Below are 27,039 nucleotides of genomic sequence, written 5' to 3' on the forward strand. Positions count from 1 at the left end.
ATAGAATTTTATTCTCACAAGACATTTCCGGATGAAAAAGAACAAACTTAGGTCGTCTTAACACAAGCTATTAAAAGAAAGAGAAATAAAACAGTTATTTAAAAACACAGCAAAAGACACAAGTTCACAGACAGCTTTAACAATAGAATTTGAGGAGATGGATGTACATCACTTGGAGATGAGATCAAGGTTGCACAGGTTAAATTGAAACTGATACCGGTACTCTTAATCAATTCTAGGATCTTGACGTTAGAACACCCATTGCATTTACCGTAATCAAAACAAGTTCCCTTTCAAATAGTCACCTTAAAGGATATTGATCACTGAGATGAAACCTGTCTTGTATGTTGTCATCATTCCACAAGTAATTCTGGATTTCCCATTCGCGAAACCCGGACTTGAAAACGCATTAAGCTACCTGCTATTGGTAAAACATGTCAAAATCTTTCTCTTCATCCATTTTTAATATTCTGGAATTGAGTTGAAACAATCTGAAAAGCGATTCTGATAATTGGATCATCATTCTCCACAGCGAATCAAAATCTAATATAAAACAGTAACGAGGAATCTTATGCATAATAAACACATTTTTACCTTATTACATTTCAAAGTGAAATTTCAGAATATTTGCAGAACGTAGAAAAATTCTTCGAGAGCATATTTCCAACCTAAATCTATTGTCCGATATGGATCAATGCTACAATTAAATACAGAAATTAATGAGCTGTAACTCACCATATTTACTGTTTATACTTAGAATTGACAAAATAAGAAGCGACTACAGAATGGTAAATTGTTATAAGGCAGATTAAAACCAATACTCAGGTTACATTAGGTCTATAATGTATAAAACATTAGTGATTAAAGAACTTCAGAAATTATACGTTATTCAGTCCTAAATTCACACTTATAAAATTAGATAAATAAAAAAATATAGAGTAAAAGTAAATGCTGAACTTGTACAATCCGCGGCAAAAAATCTGCAACATGAGGATGTAAGTTTATTGTGAAACTACGTCTAGCAGCACAGGGAATGAAACTAACGTCTAAGTGGAACGAATCACGCCAGGATAAACCTCGGCCTCCTCCCGTGCACACTTATTTTGGAGCAAAAGACTTCCTCATTTCACAATAAATTTATATGCTCATGTTGCAGGTTTTTTGCCGCGGATTGTACCAATGAAACTAAATCGTTAGAAGAGAAAAGAAAATGCTAATGTATTCACCAACTGAACACGTTCCTCATTGTTTCTAAAATCATACAAAGTAAACTTACGAAGCAATATGTCAAAAGAAATTTGAAAAATTATTCTCCAACTATCCTATTATTTCTACATGATTCTGTTCACAATACATTGCAGCGCACACTGTAACTAAATGAATACCTTTCAACATAGAGTTGCTCGTATTTTACAGCAATGACTAAATTGACCTTTGGTTAGCTACGAATATGTAATGAGCAAAGGCTTGATCCAGTAAAAGAATGGCTGGTTAGCATAACAAAGCCAATTTTGCAGTCGTGTATAGTTTCTAGGCAAATATGATGTTGCAATGCATGTTCCCTTTATTTCTGAGGAATTCTTGCTCTCCGTCAAACTGTCATCCAATTATCTTAAGAGCGATTCATAGACTTAAATTGCTTGCACTTTTTTAAAAATTTATTTTCGTTTCGTCTTAGGGACCTAACGCAATCACTTTATGAATCATTACTGAAACTGAGTAATCAACGAATGAATAAAAGGCAACTTTCGAAGATCTTTCAAAGCCTGTTTTTAACATTCTAAAGTTACGCTCTGTAGTCTCAAGGACAAAATGTACAGGAATGATAAAATAATTTGTCAAAATCAATTGAAAGCAAACCTTTTTTTAATACAAAATCATCCCGTGTTCTACCATAGTGGTGCTGAGACCAGGAAAGAGGATACTGACAAAGCTGGCTTGCATCTTATTCCATTACAAGCTCGTATAGACTCTGAGATATTTGAATTTGAATATGTATTCCAAAGTTAGCTACCTTCACGACTGTGTTTGATGATACAGCTGAATATTCAGGTACTGTGGCTTTTCAAAATACAGATTTGTTCTCAAGTTTATAACATAATGTGCGTAGATACAGAAGTATCATTTTCCACACGGAGAAACCTCCACCGAATTCATCTACAACGTGCACTGTATCTGAATACAATTTTATTAAGGTTACTTATGACAAGATGACACTGTAATTATCAGCAATTAGAACATTCGTTAACTTTTTATTCTCACTCAATGCTTTGTTTCATTAGACTGTATAAATTAACACTGTAAGTATACTTGTTTCGGAAATTTATTGAGTTATTGTAGTGGTCTATTACAACTCTTATATAATAATTTATTCTGAAAAAATGTACTTAACTCCTGCGCTACTACAATCTAATCTACATATCCAGCCATATTTTCACTACTAATATCTTTAATGTGTACACCCATATTGACACACCTAGCATATGACTGAAACAAAATTGAATATCCAGTTTAGTGAGTTATTTAGATCATATAGTGTGAGATCGAACCTGTAGCACTTTGTACCAAAAGTAAAGCAAGTGTAACTACAATACCTTGATCGTGTACATCGAATATGATCCAAAATCACTAAATCTCCTACAGAAATGACAGAGGGAATACAATATCCCTTCTTGTATTAGGTTTGGAATCTATCTGCCTAATTCAGGTCTTCGTGCGTTCTATTACGTTCAGGAAAAAGTTAAATCTTTAATAGTGGTGGGAACAAAACCGGCTATTCGATCTTTAGAAGAATCTAATTCGGTTTTCTGAAAACCTCCAAAAATCCAATTTTTTAAAATTAGTTCGATTTTCTACCAAAAACGGTCTCGATTCTAAAACAGGTTCGGTTTTCTATCGAACCAGTTTGTGTTTCTAATAGTAATCTCTTCCTTCTTCGTTAACTTGTTTGTAAATGAGTACTACAGAACAAGAAAGGATACCAGCTTCGGCAAAAGTCACGGCTTCGGATTTCAGCATAACCCACAATTACTGGAGAAAATTTAAAATTGTTTCAGTGAAAAAAATTAACCGGTTTTTGGAGAAAAACGATATGTCACTTTTTCGGTTTTTCTATAAAGTAACCAAGAAAGTTCTGTCGCTTTTTCACCCACTACCTTCGAAAATCGATATGTCACCTAAGACGTACCTGGAAGATAAAAAAAAAAAATCCCTATCAGCATCGACGACCTTCTTCCAACTTTTTGGAAGGCCACGGATTTCATCGCAGTAGAGCTTGGTGGGCCGTAAAGCAAACAAAGTATCAAGTGCATTTTACATCTATATATATAAAAGAGAACGCACAAAATCCTTTGTCCGCTCATCACGCTAATACGGCTGAACCGATTTCTTTCATTTTTGGGGGGTTGTTAGGATTTGGACCCTAGATGGTTTTTATCATATCACTTTAATTTTCAATTAGCAGTGTCTTGAGATAATTGACCAATCAGGTGTTCATACGTAGAAAAAATCCTTTGTCCGCTCATCACGCTAATACGGTTGAACCGATTTCTTTCATTTTTGGGGGGTTGTTAGGATTTGGACCCTAGATGGTTTTTATCATATCACTTTAATTTTCAATTACCAGTGTCTTGAGATAATTGACCATTCAGGTGTCCATACGTACAAATCCTTTGTTATTAGTTCATCATATAAAAATAAACGTACTTATATGCAACCCGCATGACCCTGTGACTCGGCGGGTTAACATAAATGACAGGCGCTATAAATCACTTGAAAGCGAAAAAGTAAAAATTATCTAAGTAACAAAGTTTATTGCGTTCCGGGATGACCGCAGCGAAGCGGGGCGGGTTGGGGTGACCGCAGCGAAGCGGGGCGGGTTAACATAAATGACAGGCGATATAATGTTAACATTAGTGCAATCTTCTATGGTTTTTATCATATCACTTGAAAGCGAAAAAGTAAAAATTATCTAAGTAACAAAGTTTATTGCGTTCCGGGGTGACCGCAGCGAAGCGGGGTGAACGCTGCTAGTCTCTAATAAGGATTTGAACTGGTGTTCTCTAAAGTGATTGTCCAAGGAATGGAACAGGTGATAATCGGACTGTGCAATGTCCGGGGAGTATGACGGATGTAACAGTATTCCATATCCAAGACGAGAACGATGTACCGGGTTATCTTAGTCACGTAGGGCTTAGAGTTGTCCTGTAACAGGAGTAACCCTTTTGCGATTCAAAAGTGCTCCAGAGTTTTGAGTTTTCCTTGAACACGGCTCAACTGCTGACAGTATACAGCTACATTGATGCTCTGATAAGCGGTAGCAGTTTCCGATGCACGATGCTGCAATCACTCCACCAAACACAGGAGGACCTTCTTCTGGCAGTGCTGGTTTCGATTGTTTTAAACGGGTTCATGAGATGCTAACCAATGAAGAATGCATCATGGAGCTTCGTATAGGATTTACTTCTCATCACATGTCAACACTCTGTCCAGAAATGACTCTTTCCTCAGACGAGACAGCAAACAAACACAGGTGTCTTCTCGTTGCCTTCTGGCGATGAGTCAAATCATATGGGACATATCGACCTAACTTATAGTGCTTCCCAAGTTGTTGAAAGTGCTGCCGAATGGTTTCTCCACTCACACTGAATTGTAGTTCTAGTTCCTCACGTGCCTGGCTACTGTTCGATTCAATTGCTGTCTGAAGATTTTTATTTTGTACATGTGTTGGTTCTCCGGCACGTAGCACGTTTTCGAGTATTTCGTCACCGTCCTTCATTTTGTTCAACCATCGCTGCACGGTCCGCGTAGTCACGTCACCCTCACCAAAGGTCTATCTTCCGCCCCGCTGAAGCGGCGTTTGACCCCAGTTTGAACTCATATAGCATACACACCCTTATGACGCTCTGTGGAGGTTCCATGTTCACTTTGTCCTTACGCAAGTTCACGGTGTAATTGAACTACCACAGGCAGTATGTTGAATATACTCAAACCAACAACTGACCTTCTCCTTAACTCCATTTGCATTTAACTCACGGTGTGAGAGCCAACGGAACAGACCTGCATAAAAAACTACAGAACTTTCTTGGTTACCTTTATATAAATCGATTTCAGTTGTTTTAAATAGAGATGGGAAAACTGGTTTTTAAACTTTAATTTAACGTCCCACAATTTTCCCATTTCGGCTAATGACGACGAATGTTTAATGAACGTGGATGGCTTTGAATTAGTGGAACGAGAATGTGGGAGGAAAGGAAAAACCCACGGACATGATGTTTTCACCCAAGTTCACATCACCAAGGATCGAACTAGGCACTCTTCTCACCAGAGGTGTGAATCCCCTTTATGCACCACGTATGGATTCTAATTTAAGCACTAGATGATGTCCCACTATCTTGATGATGGAGAGAGATGTTAAATTCTAATCAATCAATTCGTAGTAGGAATAAAATAATAAGCTTTATTTAACACATTTCACAGATACGGTTGTATCGTACAAGCACGATGGTACAGAAAGCAATTAGTTTTTCTCTAATTATTTTCAATAAGAATGACTGGATATAGAGAAAAACCACTACCACCTACTTGAGAGTAGGAGGTGACTACCATAACTGGAATCTGGACTGTTGTGAACCATAGGTAGTCTAGGAAAAGTAGTTGCGCGGCTGACAATGCAACATTTGCTACAATTTCCACATATAGTCATGGGCGAAAGAACGCGGAATCATTCGTTTCTCTCACAGTTGGTGCACTTAGTCATAAGACTTCGTAATAAGCACCTGTTACTTCATCAATGTTCTTTCAGCATATTTGTGCTCTCTTCTCTATTATTAGCATTAGTAATTCGATCATGAATATGTAATTAGGCAAAATAAAAGTAACAATTAAAGCAAATCATCTCCCAAGCTTATAGTACTTGTTATGAAAAGAAAGGAAAAAAAAAACAACATATATTTCGCTTGAACCAACACATAGTACAATACAACGCTCAGACAAGGATTTTCATGTTTAACTGTCAGGGCACTGAAAGGTGGGCAACTGTAAATTTTAGAATATCCAAGAAGATTTTTATTTTATCTGCAGTGCAATATCAACGTTTAATGTCACATGAAAAAAAATACCAATGATAAATTAAGCTTTATCGCTGAAATGTGTCTTTCAAGAATGTATGCTAGAAGTCAATTAGAAAAACTACGAGTATAAATTTGCATACTGTTATAGCATAAACATTTGTAACCACCTTATTTCACAGGCTGCACATTGGGCCAGTATTACGATGTTCACACAACGTAAATAGTCGCTAGTTCGAATCTGGGGTGTATGAGCTTCTGGTGGACAAAATCACCTTCACCGTCTTTCGAGTTTCTACTCTCTTTTTCTTACTTCCTACATCTACAATATTCTTATATCATCATCTCTTGCATGTTTCTTTTGCCTATCGAGTATAAAGGTCTACATGGGCCCGAACATTGCCTATGATCTCATATTTTAAACTCATTAATTGGTTGAACTGTCCAGGACGTGCAGACTACGGACATGCCATGAACACGAAACAACAAACTAAAGATAATATTTCATTTTCAATTTGTTTAAAAAAAGCGTTAGAATTTTCTTTTCTTAAAATTGTATTTATTTACAAGGCAGGGTACCTCGGTGTATCACATCGATTTTGATAAGATTGCACAGACATAGACAACATCCAAAAAGAAGCAACATGTAATTTTTTATATCGACCAACAAACGCATTGAAAGGGACAAATAGGGGCATAAAAATAGGGTCAGAATGAGATTATTTGGAACATAGCGAGAACAAGAAGAGATATCGGAAAAGGTTGAAAGTACGAAATACTACCCATAGCCGGCGCAAGGCAATGAGATAGAACAGAGCCATGCGAAGAAAGGAGAACATTCGGAAATGGACCAATCACGTGTACAAAATTGTCACAATGTGTTATGGAAATGAGTGAAGAGGTTGGCAATGAGCAGGCAGAAAGAAGAAACGAAAACAGAAAATAAGTGTTTTTGCTTTGGGTGTATACATCGCCCGTATGCGAAAGAGATGCAAATTTATCTCAATGCACAAAGACGGGAGAACACTCAGGAAGGATACAAACGCCGTTCGTATAGATATCCAGCGAGACAATACTGCGCAGTGGGTTGCATATATCGTGTCAGGGAATAAGCCTAATAGTTGGGATTTAATATCTGTCAAGAATAAAGGGGTGAATGAGTAGGGATTAAGCCTATGTTGCATGTCTGTGTATGTGCATAATATATAACAAAATGGTTTTCAGAATATCTTTGGTAAAAATTATTCAATTTTGACAATATACAGGGTGTTTCAAAACAACACCGACAACGTCTTTTTTTTAGGTGATTCTTGACACCAAAATAAGACCGAAAGGAAGCATTTATGCACCCAAGATGGTCTATACTTTTTGAGTTATAGGCTGCCGAAAACATGAAAAAATGAATTTTAAAGGTTCATAGCTCCAAAACTATGGGACCTACCGTAGTGGGGTCACGACTTTACTTAAGGAACTAATATGTGTGCTATCCAAAAATACATGTTTCAGGTATCCCAAGGTACTCACGCAAAATTTATAAAAACAAGTTTGGCTACGGGCATATAATTTGAAGTACTCACCAACTACCTCTATAAAAACATCTTTACTTGCGGAAGTACCGCAGGATTCTGAAACATGTATATTTCAGAATCCATGTATATTTGGATAGGGCACATACTAATTTCTAAGTGAAGTCGTGACCCCACTATGGTAGGTCCCATAGTTTTGGAGCTATGAACCTTTAAAATTCATTTTTTCATGTTTTCGGCAGCCTATAACTCAAAAAGTATAGACCATCCTGGGTGCATAAATGCTTCCTTTCAGTCTCATTTTGGTGTCAAGAATCCCCTTTAAAAAAAAAAAACGTTGTCGGTGTTGTTTTGAAACACCCTGTATATTGACAAAATTGAATATTTTTTACCAAAGATATTCTGAAAACCATTTTGTTATATATTATGCACATACACAGACATGCGACATGCAGACTAACAGCACGTCTAAAGCTGCATGTGCAATTTTAGAATAAAAATGAATAATTAGATCTTTTCTTTCGTCAACAGCTTTGGAATTAACTAACCAATTTAAATGAAGTTTTCTTTGACACAGATACAACACAATTCTCTGTATGTTACTGAAAGTTGTATTCAAATTGGTCAAATTATTTCTAAACCTGAGCAAAAGAAAATCTAGTTGTAGGAAAGCAATAGTGCTTTCGACTGTATTATGTAATAACAACATGGAAAAATGTCTGAAGTACTGAAGGAAAAATGTAACTGAAAAGAAAGAGAAAAAGAATACAAGTCCATAGTTTACATGTTTTCTCAACTATGTGAATTCGAATAATGTTTCGGATTCAAAACAACAGGTTCCGTCTCATACACCTGCTGCTGGTACATACACCTGGTGTTGAAAGAGTCATTAATGTGTAATCAAATCAATCAATGACGAATTTGACAAATATAGATACATCTAAAACTCTCATCATTGCAGTATTTCATACACTTAAGTTTTAGTGGGGTCGCCAAATTTCAAAATTATTTTTGTCTTATTTTGATGAATGCATGGCGCAAAATTTACAACTTTTAACGCTATTGATAATGCTCTTCAAGTCTTCTTTTTTAAATTTTAGTGGATAATGCAAAGGCATGAATATTATTAATAGAAATTCGTTTAATTATCGAACTGCAAAATACATCTTATAAGACCAATTTTACTGCAGTCATTAACAACATGAGAAATGAAGTAGATCAGTAGATTTAAACAATTACCGGGGGCACGGTGGCTCAGTGGTTGAGCGCTTACTTCTGATGTGTGAGGTCCCTGGTTTGATCCCTGCACAAGTATGTTTGTGGGGGACAACATCGTGTCCGTGGGCTTTCTTGAAGGAAACGGGACATTCACATTCAACTAATTTTTCCATCATCATTCACTTAATCATCCGTTTCCCTTAGTCTAACGATTATATCCGTTGGACGTTAAACAGAAAGATTTCATTTCAATAATCTACTGTTAAACCTGGAAATTTCCGATGCTAAGAAACTAGCGTACGTCCGCTCGGTAAACTTTAAAAAGTAAGCCAACTCCTTGGTATTAAATATTAATATATCATGACCTGTCGCAAGTCAGCAAGGGTGACAACGACCGAAAGAACAGCTCCATCATGGCTAAGTTCATGTTTCCATGTTTGGTGAGGAAGGCACGGGAACACTTCTAGGTAAAAGTGCAAGTTTGCAAAAGCCGTAGTCCGCATTTCATATTGACTAGGAATTCAAAATGGGGTCCAACCGACTTAAAATAAACGCCTTTAAATTGATACCCACGAATACATAAAATTGACCAGTTTACAGCCAAAACATACAGACGAGAGAGAGAAATTATTGTGCTGTTTGATGAAATCTGGCATCACAAACAAAATACAGGTAAGAGATATTCAAAGCATAAGTATCCTTTTGCACATGCTACACAAAATTCTCCTGATTTCCACATAGAACTATATCTCGGGGTAATGGGAGGGGGTCAAAGGAAATAACCAACTTCCCCGAGAGAAAAAAAAATCCCTAAAAATATTCCTTCTGCTACAATGTTCTCTAAAAAAATTCATTATAGAGGCGGCTTGTGAGGATGTCACATCTGTAAATAATAAAGTTTTACCTATCCAACTTAAGGGGACAATTGTTACCTGATGTTCTAAATACTGTATATAACAATCAGAATATTCAGAAACTTTTCTTCTCACAGTTAAAAGCGATAAAATCTTAATAAAGCGACTTCTTGATCATGTCTTAATATTTATCTATGCGGCTTCCTTCACAGCCGCGTCTAAGATCAAAGAATCGTGATCAAGACTGTGCCCAGACCTTTTTGTCAGCCGTTCCTCATAATCAAATCTTAATTTCCAGTATGTGAAGATTTCTCCCGTAGAAAGAACGATAGATTTCTTTCTCTTTCTCTATTATATATATTACAAGTAGTGAAATTCAGAAATTCAATGTCTATCTCTCTCTCCTTCGATAATCTGTAAGAAAGGAATAAAAACGTATTACTGACAATTCAGAGACTTACCTTTTCCAACAACTCCATTTTGGTAAAGAGTAATTCCTTAATATCCTTGTAAGGCATCTTTGACTTAGGTTTCCAATCGAATAATATTTCATTGAAGACATCACTTTTAATAATGCTATGTGCCGATGATGCTCTTCCCGCATATCTTTTAACACGACGGCCTACTTCATTATCACTGGAATATTTTACTTGAGGAAAATGAGCACTGGTGGAACGTCGGTTGAGGTTTTTAACTTTTTTCGGAATATCACGAAAATGTTTTTTGCGCCCAATGACGGAGTCCTGATCATCGTCCGATGTCACATCGGAATGAAAACCACGATTTGACACTAATTTTTGGCTCCGACCAACTTTGTTTAATCCCTCTACAATGTCATTATTTAGATGTTTTTGGTGGTTTTGAAGGAAATCATTATCAACTTCACCCGATGGAGGCAATTTATCAATTCGAGATTTTGCTGCTGAGGACAGAGTTGGTGTTTGATATAAACGATCGGTAACTGAGTACGAAATCACAGCACGAATGTTTGGAGACTGGACTAGGGAACGTTCTGAAGGTGATCTCGATTGCATACGAGTCGGGGACGAAGAAGCATTGGAATAATTTGAATCACAATAATCATTAGATCCACGACGATCACCCTCCAAAATGAGACCCGGAAAAATTTTACTGGATCTCGGAGAAAGTGGTGAAAGTAATGATTCTTGACCACTATCTGCATCGCTCAACGTTTTTAACGATATATTACAATGATCAAGCAAACAATTACGTTTACAAGGGGGCAAAATTACATTTTTTCTATCCTTTTGAATACCATTCCCATGTGCTTCACCACTGCATGCCTTGTGTAACTGTTTTTTCTTTGGTGTTCTCGGAATATCACCGCCTCGAAGAGAATTTTCAAAAGATCCCAACATGTCTGCGGCCTTTTAATTTCCATAAACACACATACACCCACACTGTTGATCGTAATGACAGAAATACTGTCGTGACCACACGACACACAACATCATAAAAAGTGACAGGTCACTTTTCTTCACTGTAAACAACTTCTTTTATTTTGAACTTAAAATATCAACAGTCACTGACACAACACTTAGGTGACGTTCACTTCACGAACGATTTTGTTCAATGAGGATGACATATTTTTATTCACGAAGAAAAGATCGCACGATGAGACTTCTTGAAAAGACATGTCACTGTCATATGTCACAGGAAAATCAGAATGAGTGGGAAATGGGAGATCACTGTACAATGCTTCTCTTCTCACTTGCCTTGCTTCAATCTCATTTCCACACTCCCTGATGAGTATCCTCTCACGGGAGCTTCGACAATGTTCGACTACGGTCGGAACTTTCCGTCAATTTCCTGGCCACACGCGTGAAGCCCAACCCTTTTCCCGCCCAACAAGAAAAGTTACTTCTCTCTCACATCTGCACTAAGAACATTAATTACAGAATGGATAACTAGCTTTGTTAGGATGTATTACATGAAAACAAAAGAATAACCAAAATAATGATGACCACCAACAACATATGCAGACGTACTGTACATATAAAACAAAACTTTGAACAATAGTTAACAGGATAATTTTAATGTTCAACAACATAAGTGATGACATCGTACAAATCGTACAAATTATGGGCCAAACAATAATATATATATATATATATATATATATGTATGTATATGTATGTCCCCATTTGAATTCTTTATGCAACTCTCTCACACATTAAAAATATCACCCTCATTTATAGGACTCTCGACTAGCCAAATAAAAAGCGCGTACAATTTTTGATCATATGATCCTGGATTCGATCCCCAGTAACAGCATATGTGACTCAAATCTCACATAAGATTTTAGTTCACATCTTCTATAGTACCGATTACGAAAGCGCTTTTAAAAAAATGAATTAAGAAGAAACAGTTTTACACAAACTGCCAGAAAAAAGAATACTGTCAATAAATACTTAAATAAACAACGCACGATAGGTAGAGGTGGGCGGATGGAATCACTTCCCTCAAGAACAAGGTTATTACGTGTTTAAAATTGCATTTTTTTATCGGCTTATCAATAAATACTACCACAACAAATCCTAAAAGGTAAGAATTGGCTAATATGGTTGTGAGATCTAAGGGTATTATAAAATCTGTTGTAGGGGGTTCGAATCTAGCATGGTTATGTATTGTCATTTTCACCATTCACTTCATTATCATAATTTATTTCTCACCATCTTCTTGACCATGGTGCTTCTAACGCACACAAACACACACACACACACACACACACACACACACACAATGAGTTTCGCAGTGTGAAACTAAGATAGACTTTCGAACTGGGACATTCCATGTCAAATCAACAAGTCATCAGACTTGACCATCTAACATTTTTGTGAAAATTGGTGCACAGCTTTATTACAGTGGGAGATGAAAAAATCCCAAATATTACTTTTCTCCTCCTGAAAGTGTCCTCATACAGGGTGATCAAAACTATCAAAAAAGGACATTTTTTCAGTTACAGTGATTATTAAAAATTGTCATAAAATGGTTAATATGTGCAATAGAGACATGAAACAAACACCATTGGAAAGCTTAAAGACTGCTCTACAAGTTGTACTATATTAAAAGAACCTGTAAAATAAAAAATAACACTTCAAAAATTCAAATTAAGATTTGAATTTTGAATTTCGCAAGAAATGTTCCTGCGAATTTGTTCAAAATTGTCCAGATTATAATCTCATATGTGTACTAAAATACCACAAAGTTGCATTTTGGGCACTCACTGGGATCCGATTCAAAGTTCAACATAAACCTAACATTGCACGATACTATGTAAATATCTCGGTTCAGATCGATAACCATTTGCCTGTAACTATTTACCTGCAGCATCAAAGGAATTTATAATCAATTTCATTTGTTTCCTGATGTATTCATTTGAATTTACAGGTTTGGGTACAAAACCTCGCGGACCAAAACCTCGCCTGGCCAAAACCTCGCGGCCCAAAATCTCGCCGGGCCGAAACCTCGCCTGGCCAAAACCTCGCCGTCCAAAACGTCGCGGGCCAAAATCTCGCCTGGCCAAAACCTCGCGGGCCAAAATCTCGCCGGGCCAAAACCTCGCGCCCCAAAATATCGCCATACCCAAAATCTCCCCTGACCAAAATGTAAATGTTCCAACAGATGATAAGGATGACAGTATAAAAGACGCTGTTTCAGAAAAAGTATCACAGGTATTTGACCAAGTCCCGCGATACCAGATGAAAATTCTGTTTCTGTATTAGAGGATTTCAATGTGAAGGTAGGGCGACAGGATGCTTTTAAACTGGTTATAGGGAACGAAAGTCTGCATAAGGAAAGTAATAACAAGGAACGGAGTTAGTTTCGTGAACTTTGGAACATCCAAAAACTTAAAATTTCAACAAAAATCTAATAATATTTATGAAAGTATGAAATAATATATGAGTTTTTACGACGTCCCTTGATTATGTCCTGTAGGTTAAAGGAGACGTAGATGACCAGGATGAAGGAAATGATCGAATAAAGAAAGTGGGAGCAAACGGGAATAACCCGAGAAAGCCCACGCACACGATGTTTTGTATCTTCTTCTTCTTCTACTTCTTCTTCTTATTATTATTATTTGTAATGTGGAATTGCATATTAAGAAACTCACTGGGTAAATTTTAAAGAAAAGTTTCATTCGCGGCGAGGTTTTGGCCACGCGATATTTTGGGTGGCGAGGTTTTGGCAACGCGAGGTTTTGGCCCGGCGAGATTTTGTCCCGTGAAGTTTTGGGCGGCGAGGTTTTGGCCACGCGAGGTTTTGGGCGGCGAGGTTTTGGCCACGCGAGGTTTTGGCCTGGCGAGATTTTGTCCCGCGAGGTTTTGGGCGGCGAGGTTTTGGCCCGGCGAGATTTTGTCCCGCGAGGTTTTGTCCGGCGAGATTTTGGGCGGCGATGTTTCAGCCGCGAGATTTTGTCCGTATCCCGAATTTACACAATTATCCACCCTTCGAGTTATTTAGAGAGGTATTACGTTTCTTGACAGTACTCAATACAGGTCATTATTCTTGTTAGTATGGATGCTTCTAAATTTATATTGGCTACATTGATACAAGTTATTTTCATTCCTTTGTTTCAGGATTGCTGTCACGGACATGTGGAAGTGCATAATTGAAATAGGAAAAATAATTTATTGACTAATTGTAATGATAGTGTGTAAAATTTTTGTGAACAGTGTCACTGTGTTTCATAATACATTTGATAAAAATATTGCGAAACGGAGGGAAATATATCCCTAACTTTCGTAAGTTCTGTAACAGCAATCCTGGAACAAAGGAATGAAAATAACATGTATCAATGTAGCATATATAAAGTTAGAAACATCCATACTGACCTATATTAAGTACTATTCGGAAACGTAATACCTCTCTAAATAACTCGAAATGTGGATAATTGTGTAAATTCAAATGAATATATCAGGAAACAAATGAAATTGAATATAAATTTCTCTGATGCTGCAGGTAAATAGCTACAGGCAAATGGTTATCGATCTGAACCCAGATATTCACATGGTCAATATCGTGCAATGTTTGATTTATATTGAATTTTCAACCGGATCCCATTGAGTGCCCAAAATGCAACTTTGTAGTGTTTTAGTACACAAATGAGATTACAATCTGGACAATTTTGAACAAATTCGCAGGGAAATTTGTATGCGAAATTCAAAATTCAAAATCTTAATTTGAATTTTTGAAGTGTTATTTTTTATTTTACAGGTTTCTTCAATATAGTACAACTTGTAGAGCAGTCTTTAAGCTTTCCAATGCTGTTTGTTTCATGTCTCTGGTGCATACATTAACCATTTTATGAAAATTCTTAATAATCACTGTAACTGAAAAAAATGCCATTTTAAACATTTTTGAACACCCTGTATAGAGACACTTTTAGGAGGAGAGAGGTAATATTTGGGATTTTTTCATCTCCCGCTGTAATAAAGCTGTGCACTAATTTTTACAAAGAGATGGTCAGATCAGATTTTGTCACTTCATTGGTTCATTTCACATGGAATGTCCCAACTACAAGAATTAAATACGTAAGCTTGAAGTAGTACGTCTATAACTACTCGAATAGAGGAATAAGATCAAAGACAGAACCTGTTCCTCAGACGCTGAATCCATATCAAAAAGCCATTACTTCATTTCTCTTACTGCTTTTGCTCTATGACATTAATATTGAAACCGGAAGTGGTAATTGATATTTATCACTACTGGTTGCAATAAAAAAGAACAAAATCAGAGATTCTTGGTACAAATTAAATACATATAAAAAATCTTGGGGTGCTGAATCTGATAAAAAAAAACATTTTCTGATATCCCTTACCGTTTTTCCTTTACAGAAATAAGAATTGAAAGCGGAAGTACTAATAAATTCCAACCACTCCCTATTTTGGTACGGTGCTGCTAATGACTTGATACCCTGAATCGATTACTGAAATCCACTTTTCACTATTATTACCGTGTTTCTTCTATTGCTAAAATACGAACCGAAAATCAAGGATAAGAAGTTTTGTGGAGAAAAACTTTAATTCTTATGAATCATTAAACGAGACTGAGAAAAGACAATAAAAATTTCGTACAGAGCATTGTGAAATAAGAAGCAGATCCAACAAAGTTCATTACTACAGAGGGATGAGAAATTATCGTATGCATGAACATAATCATATGGAGATTTTAGAAAATTAACTGAGTCGAGCGAAAAAAATCTTCAGAAAATTATAATCAAACTGAGGAGAAACGAAAAGCAACTAGAGTTACTCAAAACGGAAGAACATAGACTGAGATGAAGAGTCATCAAAGAAGAAATGACTTTATTACAGATGCGACATACAGATGGTGATCAGAAAAATGGAAACACCTGAACGAAATTGCAACTTACCAGATTAATATGGTGTCGGGCCACCTTTCGCCTTCAGAACACCCTTGATGCGACGTGGGATGGAGGATAGAGGTCGTGAATGGTAGCAAGTGGAATTTTACACCATTCCTCGTGCAGGGCATCGGCCAGTTGTGTGAGAGAGGATGGAGGTGGAAATCGTCGCCGGAGTCGTGTTTCCAAGACGGACCACAGATGTTCAATTATGTTGAGATCTGGGGATTGGGCAGGCCAGGGGAGGTGTTGAACTTCATCCCGATGTTCCTCAAACCACGCTGCAACAACGCCAGCTGTGTGAATGGGTGCATTATCATCCTGGAAGATGGCATCATTGTCCGGGAACAACATCCAGACCATAGGATGCAAGTGGTTTCCTAAAATTGCGACATAATCGTTGGCAGTGATTCGTCCGCTCAGTGTGACTACAGGACCCAATGAAAACCATGATATGGCGCCCACAGCATCACCAAGCCGCCGGCATGTTTCACAATTGGGCGGAGACACTGCAGATCATAAGCTTCTTTGGGCATTCTCCACACATAAACACGGCCCGTGGTTGGGAATAGGGTGAAGGATGACTCATCCGACCATATCACACGTTTCACGTCCTCAACGGTCCAAGCTGCATGGTTGCGGCACCATTTGCGGCGTGCGAAAGCGTTATGGTCTCTGATGAGCGGTTTGGCCCGTGCAACACGACCCCGTAAGTTCATGTCATGTAATTCGCGGCGGATTGTGATTGTCGAAACAGGGTGGGGGAGGTGCTGATTGAGTTCCTCCGTCACTTGCTCCGCAGTGGTACGACGGTTCTGCGTGACAATGCTCTTTAATACCCGGCGTGACCTGTCACTCATGATTTTCTTCCGCCCACTGTTCCGCTTCCCCGATGTGGTTTTCCCGTGTGTTGTGTAGGCCGTCATCACCTTCGACACTGTCCCACGCGACACACCTAACACAGTAGCCACGGCCGTCACACTCACTCCACATAACCGCGCACCAACAATTTGCCCTCTTTGAAAATCTGAGAGGTCTCCTATTTTACACTATCTCCGTCTGCTGAAGCCACTGGACACTGCTGTTCCACTGCGCCTGACGTAGTATGGAGACCAACCTAACACACCACCACCAGCGGTCCGGCGCTGGGGGGCCACGACACCACTGCCAACCCATAATCTGACGTGTTGCCAACTACAGGTGTTTCCATTTTTCTGATCACCATCTGTAGATAAATATGTTAGAATGTAAGAAGGAAACCTACGCAGTGCAGTCCTCCGCTAATGCGTTCGGTAAAACCCAAGAATACCTTCCGTAATATTGTCCATGGATTGAAATCGTCTAAGCTTCTTAATTTGCGCTAACTAACCTGTTACCTTGTGATAGCAAAATATTTTGATATTGGAAATGAACTTTGGATAAATACTGTACAAAGTGGTGTAATTCAAATCATTTAAACAACCAGTTTTTTTTATCAGTATTGTACGTTAGCATAGTATTAATACTACAGTGTGTCCGTAAAGTTGCGCAACCCAAAGTTTGACTGCGTATATCTCTTGATCTAAGAATGATAAAGACGTGAGACTTAAAACAAATGTAAGCATGTTTTATGTAGATATTTTCGAGATCATGACCAATGCTAAAACTTGTAATGTTTTTGTGCAGTAACGAAAGAAATTACCGGTGTAAAATAAAAAAAATGTGCAAAATGAAGAAAATCAATATTCAGTTGCAGGAAACTAATTTCCTGTGGGTGAATTCCTGTGTAAATGTACAGTATGCTTTAACATTTATCCACTGGTGCAAAAATGTGACAAGGTTGATGCTATGTTGCCATATAAAAAGGCTATTTGATGTAAGTCCGTTTTTTTTTTTTTTTTACATAACGCGTTCCCTGGCAACACTGTTGTCGTAAAATTACTGCAACAGGTGTGTTTTAGGTTTAATTAATGTTAAGCACTAAGAATTTGAGCATAATCAATAACATGAATTTATATGCAAAAATTTGCGATATAGTTTTTGTTTTTAAACCTATCCCACCGTTTCAGATTTATACGAGTGGCCATAGACTTTGCAATGAAGACTGTGTTGATATTTTGATCCACTGCTATTTTGAAGAGGCTTATTGTACAGACAGAGTCGAGATTTATCTTCTTTCATTTAATACCAACTTTCATACGATATGCAAGTTGATCTCCCCCCTTTCCATTTAAAAATGTTGAGTTAGACCCCGTCTGGGACCTTGCGGGAGACCCTAGGAAAATTTATTTTACTTTAATACGTTATGCTTTTGAAATGATGAAAGATATGTTTTTCTGTTTTCATATCTGTCTTATTGTTTCAGATTTTTCAGGGTTGCACCGGACTTGAACGATAAGCTTAAAGATTTTAATAAAAATGAGTAAAGTGCTGCCCCCAAGCAGAATGCATGAGACCTCCCCAATTCTGGTAACCGGTTTTGATCTTACCTTGATCCAAACTTTCAGGAAATATATGCATCCTCCCCACTTTGTTGGTTCAGCTTCAAGTACTTCCCGGGTAAGACTAGAATAGTTCAAAGGATAGGCGGATTGATTATAAGAATAGCTTTTGAATTTCCGCAAAATGTAAATGAAAACCTTTACGTTGATTTTCATTTAATGTCAAGGCAAAGCATACAAAAGAAATACAAGAATTTATTTAACTCTACTAAGCTTGAATACTAAAGTTTCTAATTAGTGTCTCGTTATTTCATTTATAAATTTTATCTATCTTAAATTGTGAAGTCAGGCATATGTTCCTTTGGAAAAGACTGCGTAAAATATTTCTCGTGTTAAATTCTATCAGCCCTAACTAATGAATATGTATTAACTGTTTAGAGATACATTCCACCGGAGTAAAGATATATGTATGGTGTACGATGAAATATATAAATCAAACTTGCAACTCATTTGCTCGTTTATATTAAGTTTTGAAGATGCAATCTCACACAAAGATTCCTACTGTTAAATTTGTTTTCTTTTTTAATTGTTATAATACCTTTTCGTGGCATGAGCTGTGTTTCTAACGCTGGATTCCAATTGGTACACGCATCTCCACGCCTCTGCGTATTCACCACTCAGTCTATTTTGGTGCGCCTACGCAAGAAGGAGAAACCAGACAGAGTTGTTGGAAGTAGTTAGTGCTGATGTTAAAAGATCAATCTGAGTTCAACTTTGTTTTCTAACAAGTTTGCACCCGCTCCATATATCAAACCCTTGACGCATGTTACCTCTGGCTGTACTGCAACTTACACTGCTAACTGCTGTGAATAATTTCGTTATACATTATTTGAACAATCGTGTACAACATTGCATTTGACTATATTATGTCAGAAGGAACTTTTCCCTTTTACTTAACAGGAACTTTGATTTTTTCTTTAACTGAGAGAATACACAAAGTACTGTCAGCATATATGGCACCTTTTAAACACATGATATTCTACACAGTGTATCGGTATGTTCTTCCTGCAAAAGAACCCGTCAAAATTACCACGACATTGTTTGAGATGCTCCACTGCGATTCTTTTACATCTCCAATCACGAAGTGAAAGACTGAACGTTTTTTTACTTTTGCGTGAATGATTAAAATCTAGCACATTTAACCAAAAAACCATTTATAGCCACTAAAATGGTGTAATACGACTCACTTATTCTTTGTTGACGTCATTACAAGGGTTTAAAACGATTTTAAAAGTAAATTCTAAGCTGTATTAAAACATATGTTTGTTTGGTTTAGTTTTATATTTCACTGTTACAAGATTTAAAAGAAAAAACTAATTTCCAGTAAAAAATATCTTCAAAGACTAGTAGCAAAAACAAACACACTCTTCTATTTGAAAACTCGTATGATGGTATTTAATCATTCCCGAAATATTTAAATTATTCGGTAGGTGCAAACGAAATACCCCCCTGCTGTTGAATCATTTCCTGTAGCCGAAAAATAATTATAATACATAAAACTACAATACCTGGTTAGTCGAAATAAATGAAATGTCATGCAACAAGGACACCTTGTCTATTGAGCATTGCTGAATGCTTGTGGACTAGTTTGCAGTGCACCTCATGGAGTTTGAAACTATAACTATCTGCATTGGTGGTTTCACCTCGCCAGAAAAAAAAAAAAAAAAAAAAACTCCCACCACAGACCAACATACTAGCATCAACACTTTTTCGGGTGTACAGACGGTTTACGAAACCGTACTGAACGTTGGTCACGATCCAATTATTGTCATGATCGTTTACGATTATCATGGCAGAACTATTTTTCATCTGAAGTGACAACCGATGCAGACAATTTGCCGTACTTTTCTTATACTCAGAGAACTGCACACTTCTTGTTGACTCTCTGGCGTTAACTCATGTGACACCCTTGAATCTAACTTTCTCAATTTACCCACTGCATCGAGCCACCGAACAAATGACAGTAGTATGGTGAATGCCTAGCTCATCTGCAATAGCACCAATTTTTTTTAAAAAAAGGATCTCCACTTCCACCGTGTTCCTGAGAAGCCCAGTGGCTTATATTATGTCAGTGCCCAGGGACCTTTTTGCAATGCTGTGTCACCAAAACGAAATTTGATAAACTAATGGCGCCATTTCTGGTGTATATGAATTGCTTGTTTTTCTTGCGGTTTGCTGTGCAGAATGCTCCAGTTCGAATTCGTATGTAAAGGAAATCACTCGCAATTATGTGTTCTCCATGGTGTACTTTCATACGACCCTGTTCAACAACGCACTGCCTCCTGACTGACTGGATGTCTCAGTCTATTTGGTAAACGTGTACTGAGCTTGTGACGTTAGGTTAGAATAATCTTGTGTTGTGTTGCTAAGGTGAGTTTTCCATCAGATGTCAAAGCGACCATTTCATTTGCTCCAAGCTAATACTCTATATCACTGGGTGACATATTTCTCTGAATTAGCGCGGCGACATAGTGGAAAATTAAAAGTTTGTTTCGACCGATATCCTACATTTACTATAGTATTAAGTAAAACGTCGAAGAATAACGATCAAGGAAGTAATTTGTGAAAATCGATAAAGGCTACGAAGGTACGAGGGAATAGCACGTAAAACCTCATTTGAAACTGTCCCGTAACAGTGCAACAACAGCAACAAAAGAAAGATTTGACATGTTCTTCCCTTGAGACCTTCTGTTTCAAGTGAACGATAATGGAAGAATAGATGGATTAGAGATAGTCCAGAGGAAACAGAACCATGTTGTCCACATGAAATGGAATCTAACGAGGTTCCCTTCGTACTAGTGAGCGCTCTAGTAAGTAGTGAAGTAGTCATGTGTCTGAATCTACGAAGAATCGACCATATACACCCACACTTTTCACTTTGAATAAATTATAACTACCAATCACTTATCGAAGTATTTACAATTTTCCTCGTATGTAGCGCCTGTCTTTAATCAGTGTACTAGTGCCTGTCAGAAAGGAAATATTACGTGCATTAACCACGTAATTTTCAGTAATGTAAATTAATGCAAATACTTCAAGTCTAAGTGGAAAGAGCTAACTCGAGGCTAAACAATTACGGTTCTCGCCTTTGGTGTAGAAAACTCGGGTTTGATACCCGATGGGAGTTCGTGGATCACTCTCCAATCACTGGAAACACAATCTCCAAATAAATGAACAAATAAAACACCATTTACGAAAAACAAACCAATATTTTGCTAAATGAACAATAGTATCAAGAAGGAGTGTGTATTTCAAAGACGGCTGATTTTTAAAAAATATAATTATTTATGTATTTATTGTGTAAGGAAAATATCTCAACCTGATATTAATTTTAAAAATATTTGTTTTATGTTGCGCTACTACATTATACGTAACATGTACAACTAACGGCAAGAACAGGAAAACTTTCGCAACCACTGTATGAAGTCACTGCACCAACAAACTTTCTTTATATTAAAAAAAAAAAATCCTACATAGAGTTCCAGTCTTACGTAAACCAACCTGTAATATAACTACTACGTTAATGATTGGGAATCCGGAAATAATTGGGATGTCCGAATTGTACGGAAAAAAATATATGGGTGGGTCCACCCACACACATACACATACACATACGGCCATTCACAAGTCACGAACTTCAAAAATTTCAAGGCGAACTGGTATTTGCTGTTGCAGCATCCCAAAAAATAGCCATTTCCCCACTTTTCCTTTCTCTTCATAAAGATGAAAATCGCAAGGAACATCCGCAAGCAATCAAGAATACTACGAGTGATTTTAATTCCAATTATAGATGGAAGCACCGGATTCTGTATCACGTTTTACTTCATTAGAATATGTAAAACAATGTTATACACGTGTAGAATAATTTTTGTTAGCAATTTTATAATCTGCAAGAATTTTTCTTACTTAAAAAAAAAAAAAAAAAGGCTTGGAAACTATGGGAAGTTAAAGAGTATCATGTATAGAAAGAATTTGAATAACTGATGTGTGCAAGTGAATATGTAGTTAATTAAGCCATAGTTACTCAGTTCTTGTATATATTGTGTTTGTAATCTACACTGTCAATCTATTCCTTCACTCAAGCTTCACATTCTGTTTTTTTTTTTTTTTTTCATATTGTTTCTTTAACCATAGGGAGGAAAAATACCCATTTTACCCTTCTTTACTGGGTTAGTGGACCTGCCTAGCTATACGGTACACGAGATAAACAGGTTACAAATTGTTATCGAGCAGAACAATAGACAAAAGGATGTTGTCTTATTAAATACAACCACTACTTTGCCTATGCGGTGACACATTTTTACTGAGAACACATTGTTCGGCACAATATGAAGAATATCTCCAACTTCATACATAAATCCAGCCGCAATGTCTTAATGACTAAAACGTTGAAATTATTGGAACTTATACACTCACTATAGTTGTTACAACACTGTATTCACAACTATTTATGACAGCTGAAGAACAGATTATCTAGCTACTAATGTAATTTGACTACATTATGGCTTATTATGGCATTTTTTTAGTTATAGGGTTCTTCACTCTCGATCGGAACTTTGGCAACAAATAAGTCATCGCAGTGGGACTTATAATTTTATTATTTATTTCTCAAACGCTTACATTTTCCCTGATATCTAAGATCTTTTTTTATTTTTTCCGCTACCTAACGAACCGAAAATGATCTAATACTGAAAAAAAGTATGATAAAGATACGTAATTTGTATAATTCATCACTGTCAAACCAAACTTCAATTTATTTATTTAGGTTCGATAGTTAACGAAATACTCTACAGAGTTACTAAAACCACTGTAAAGTGAGAAAATAACAATGAAAGACTGAATTTTTTTTAATTACTTCGGCCAATGGATACATATTTCAATGTATCCATTCCATCATTTGTCTGATGAAAAAAAAAAAAAAATCCTATCCTTAACGCTAAATTTAAACTCGGCATGATACAGCTAGCGAAAGCGCAAAAGTTATCTATATCCCAATTTAAACTGCGCTTATTTTGCAACTGAAACCAAAATAGGAACTATTTTCATAATTTAATAGATGGAATATGTGTATTTTTAATTTCTGCAAAAATGTTAATATAATCAGCTTAAGTATAGTATGCGAAAATGAAATTTCTTTACGAAACTTGTAGCAAAAATACATAAATAGGACACAATTTAATGAAAAAGGTACAACAAATTTTGATTTTAGCAACAATATTATATATATACAAAATTTTATCATTATATATGCCTCGCTGGATCTACACGTTATTTTATTATTTTATGTAGACCCCTAAGCTTCTTCATCAGGTCACGGGAGTTGATACGGAAAATTTGATTTATTTTATGTGACCTAAAAGCTAATAAATTATCGACCTTTAATATACCTCATTACTTAAACTTACAAAATAACTGGGATAAATAAAATGTAATATTTTCTATGTGTGATCACTCCTTGAATTTCTATTATTGCATTTATTTTTTAATTTATAGCTAGTTCACAGAAAAAAGTACAAATTATATATTACCCAATATATTATAGTCCAGTATTTCCCAATCTGTGATCTGCGGTACAAAAGTTAATGCATTAAACTTTATCATATCACGTTTTCCACACCTTATTTGTAATATACATTACCTATGTTTCAACCAGCTGAGAAGAATACAATACTAAGAGACAAAGAAGAAACAAGAAACATGTTATAGTCTAAGATGGTCACGAAGTGTACAAACTACACGCAACTTAATGCATATTTTTTAAACTTTGATTCAAATTTGATACTAGTTTTTATCTCTGTAAATTTCTTCTTCTTCCTATTATTATTATTATTATTATTATTATTATTATTATTATTATTATTATTATTATTATTATTATTATTATTATTATTATTATTATTATTACTGGGTTCCAAAAATGTTTTAGCCTCAACTACAGTACTTAGAAGTTTAGATTCTTCATTAAAAACCCCATACTGACATCTATGGCATCAACATCAAGTAAATCAATCTCCTCACCAAAATATCAATTTTATAACTATATACTGGACAATAAAGGTAACTTTTATATTCTGGAGATAGAGGCATTTTTTTCTTTATATGGATATAGCATTCAAAGAATATGGTTCACTCTCCGCTCTCTACTGAAGCTGGAAACGGCAGAAATCTATCGGTTTCGATCCTGTTTGCAATTGAGAGAAAATGTAAAAGGGACAGCAGTGCTAAAGGAGTCCCCACAAAACAGAGAAGAAACAAGAAGAAATGAGAAAAGAACCAAGAAGAAAAGAACGAGGGATAGTTCTAAATTTACATTTCTTAAATGACCGTAGGACCTGATATTTTTACAGAGCAGACAAGGAAGAGGGGGAAGGATACAGACTTTACCTGAGATGAAAACACGTAAAATTCAGACGCTGAGGGTTCTTTAAGTGATCAACTGAACGAGCGTTTCTCTATGTTATTTTGAGCTAAGTTTTTTACACTTCTTATATGAGAAATAATCGGCATTTAGAATGGCGTGACTAAAACTTAGATTCGAGGTTAGAATCTTAGAACATCCCTGGTTACGCCATCATACTTTTATTCAAGAATACAGATTTTCCATCTGTGAAAATGTTAAGAAAAGGAAAACAAACATTTAAAAAATCAATTTCCATTCAAAAATATTTAAATCGGACATTTTCAGTAAGTCCAATTTTCAAAATGTTCAGTGGGGAAAATCTCCGGGTCCTTCCCTACGCCTGAGTGGTATTCTACATCCCGATATTCTTCAATCATGAAGTGTGAGATGACCCTCACCAATTTTTACAACCTGGCACTCTTGAGGGATAGAGAGAATTTTTAAAATGGAATTTAGAGATGTGCATAAATCGATACGCGCTTTATGGAATTCGAGACGAGGCGAGATAAAGTCTTGACTCGAATTTTCGAGCCGAGATAGCTCGTGAAAAATCTTGTCTCGTCTCGAATGTCTAGAAAAATTTGATACATATTTTTCGAAGGAAGTATTCACTCAGAAAGAACTATCTGCCTTGAAACTAATACCACAATATATTGCTTAAAAATTATATAAAATACGTAAACTTAATAATTAACACATTTGTTGTGTATTACACATTACGGCATGGATAAACGAATAATATATTACATGGTATAATTCAATAAATATTGTAAGACAATATAATATACTGTCTCTATATCTATATACTCTAGTGTCAGTTTGTTGAGGGGCCTGGTGATGGTACGTACCTTCGAATAAAAGTTGAACGATTGCTTTGTAAATGCTGAATACAGAAAAGTATTAACGTCATACTCGATTTCATCAAGCACTTTTGTCACACAGTCAGTATCGTTTCTCATCCTTTCTCAGCTCATCATTTGAAGCCTGTATTCAAAGAACGATTTATATACACATTTACAGTTTCCTAATGCCTGTATTGTTTGTGTGTATGTAGATTTCTGTTTTTGTTAATTTGATAACGATTCCTTGCATCACTGAAGGGATAAATTTACTCATTTCTTGCTATTATATATTCAGGTCTTTTGTCAAAAGCAGCGCTTTATTTATTGTGGTAATCTGGTTGCGCTGATATTTCCTTTATTTTCTTTAATGAAAGATATAGATGGTTTTGTATCTTGCAGTCACCTAATGGAATTCTATTCACCTAATAGAATTATGAATTTATTTTGAAATAAACTAATTTCAACTAATTCAAACTAATTCAACATTAAACTAATTGTTTAATGCATTTCAAATACTTTTGTTTCTCCGTAGTCCATAAGGAAAATTTGATATCATATTGCAGTGAAACATACCTATGTTGGCCACCATAGGTTCTATTAAAAAGCAACCAACTTACAAAAAAACCTACACGTAATCCACGTATTTAAAATCAGAACTTCTAATGTTGCTTGATAGTAAAGATGTTTTCCAACTCACTCTTTCATCCTTACAATATTTCTTTTACTTGTCTTTGTTTTTCAAATTCTAAGCTGAATTTTACCCGAGTGCGGTACGAAGCTAATAGTTTTCTAGTCTTTACATTTTGTGTTCGCTTTTTAGCTGATTCTTTTGCTTGTCTTTCTTTTTCAAATTCTAAGCTGAATTTTACCCGAGTGCGGTACGAAGCTAATAGTTTTCTAGTCTTTACATCTTGTGTTCGCTTTTTAGCTGATATAACCATAATTTTTTCTATCGATTTTTATGGTAACTCTTTTGACATTTTATTATAAATTTCTAATATTTCATCATTTTCTTTCTTCTCCTATATTCTTAATAAATTTAATTCCCTTTCTGTTCTTCATTTAGCTAAATTCCCTCGAACTTCTCTCTCGCTATCGCAAATATTTTGCCAATCTTGCTGTCACAAAACTTTTCAACGTATCTTTTAGTTTGCTTCAAAACGTATCTCACTCATTAGTTTCTGTATTATAGTAGTTGTTCTTTGTTGCTCTGTTTCTATTTCTATTGAATTTAACTCCACAAAATAGTTATTGAAATTTCTC

General features: G+C 36.1%; 1 protein-coding gene across 3 annotated transcripts in view; it reads right to left on the reverse strand.

Annotated features, from left to right (window-relative positions):
• Window positions 1-27,039, reverse strand: part of Mhcl (Myosin heavy chain-like) — a 545,621-nt gene that overhangs the window by 418,817 nt on the left and 99,765 nt on the right. The window contains exon 1 of one of the 3 annotated variants that reach the window (XM_081768807.1): window positions 10,128-11,329. The exons of the other annotated variants lie outside the window; for them this stretch is intronic. Coding sequence (XP_081624933.1) covers window positions 10,128-11,045 — 918 coding nt within the window. The 5' untranslated portion in view covers window positions 11,046-11,329. Of the gene's footprint in view, window positions 1-10,127; window positions 11,330-27,039 lie in introns of those variants that run through there. 3 annotated transcript variants of the gene reach the window in all.

This window comes from Thermobia domestica, chromosome 8 (assembly GCF_964235325.1).
Source record: "Thermobia domestica chromosome 8, izTheDome1.hap1.1, whole genome shotgun sequence".
NCBI lineage: Eukaryota > Metazoa > Arthropoda > Insecta > Zygentoma > Lepismatidae > Thermobia > Thermobia domestica.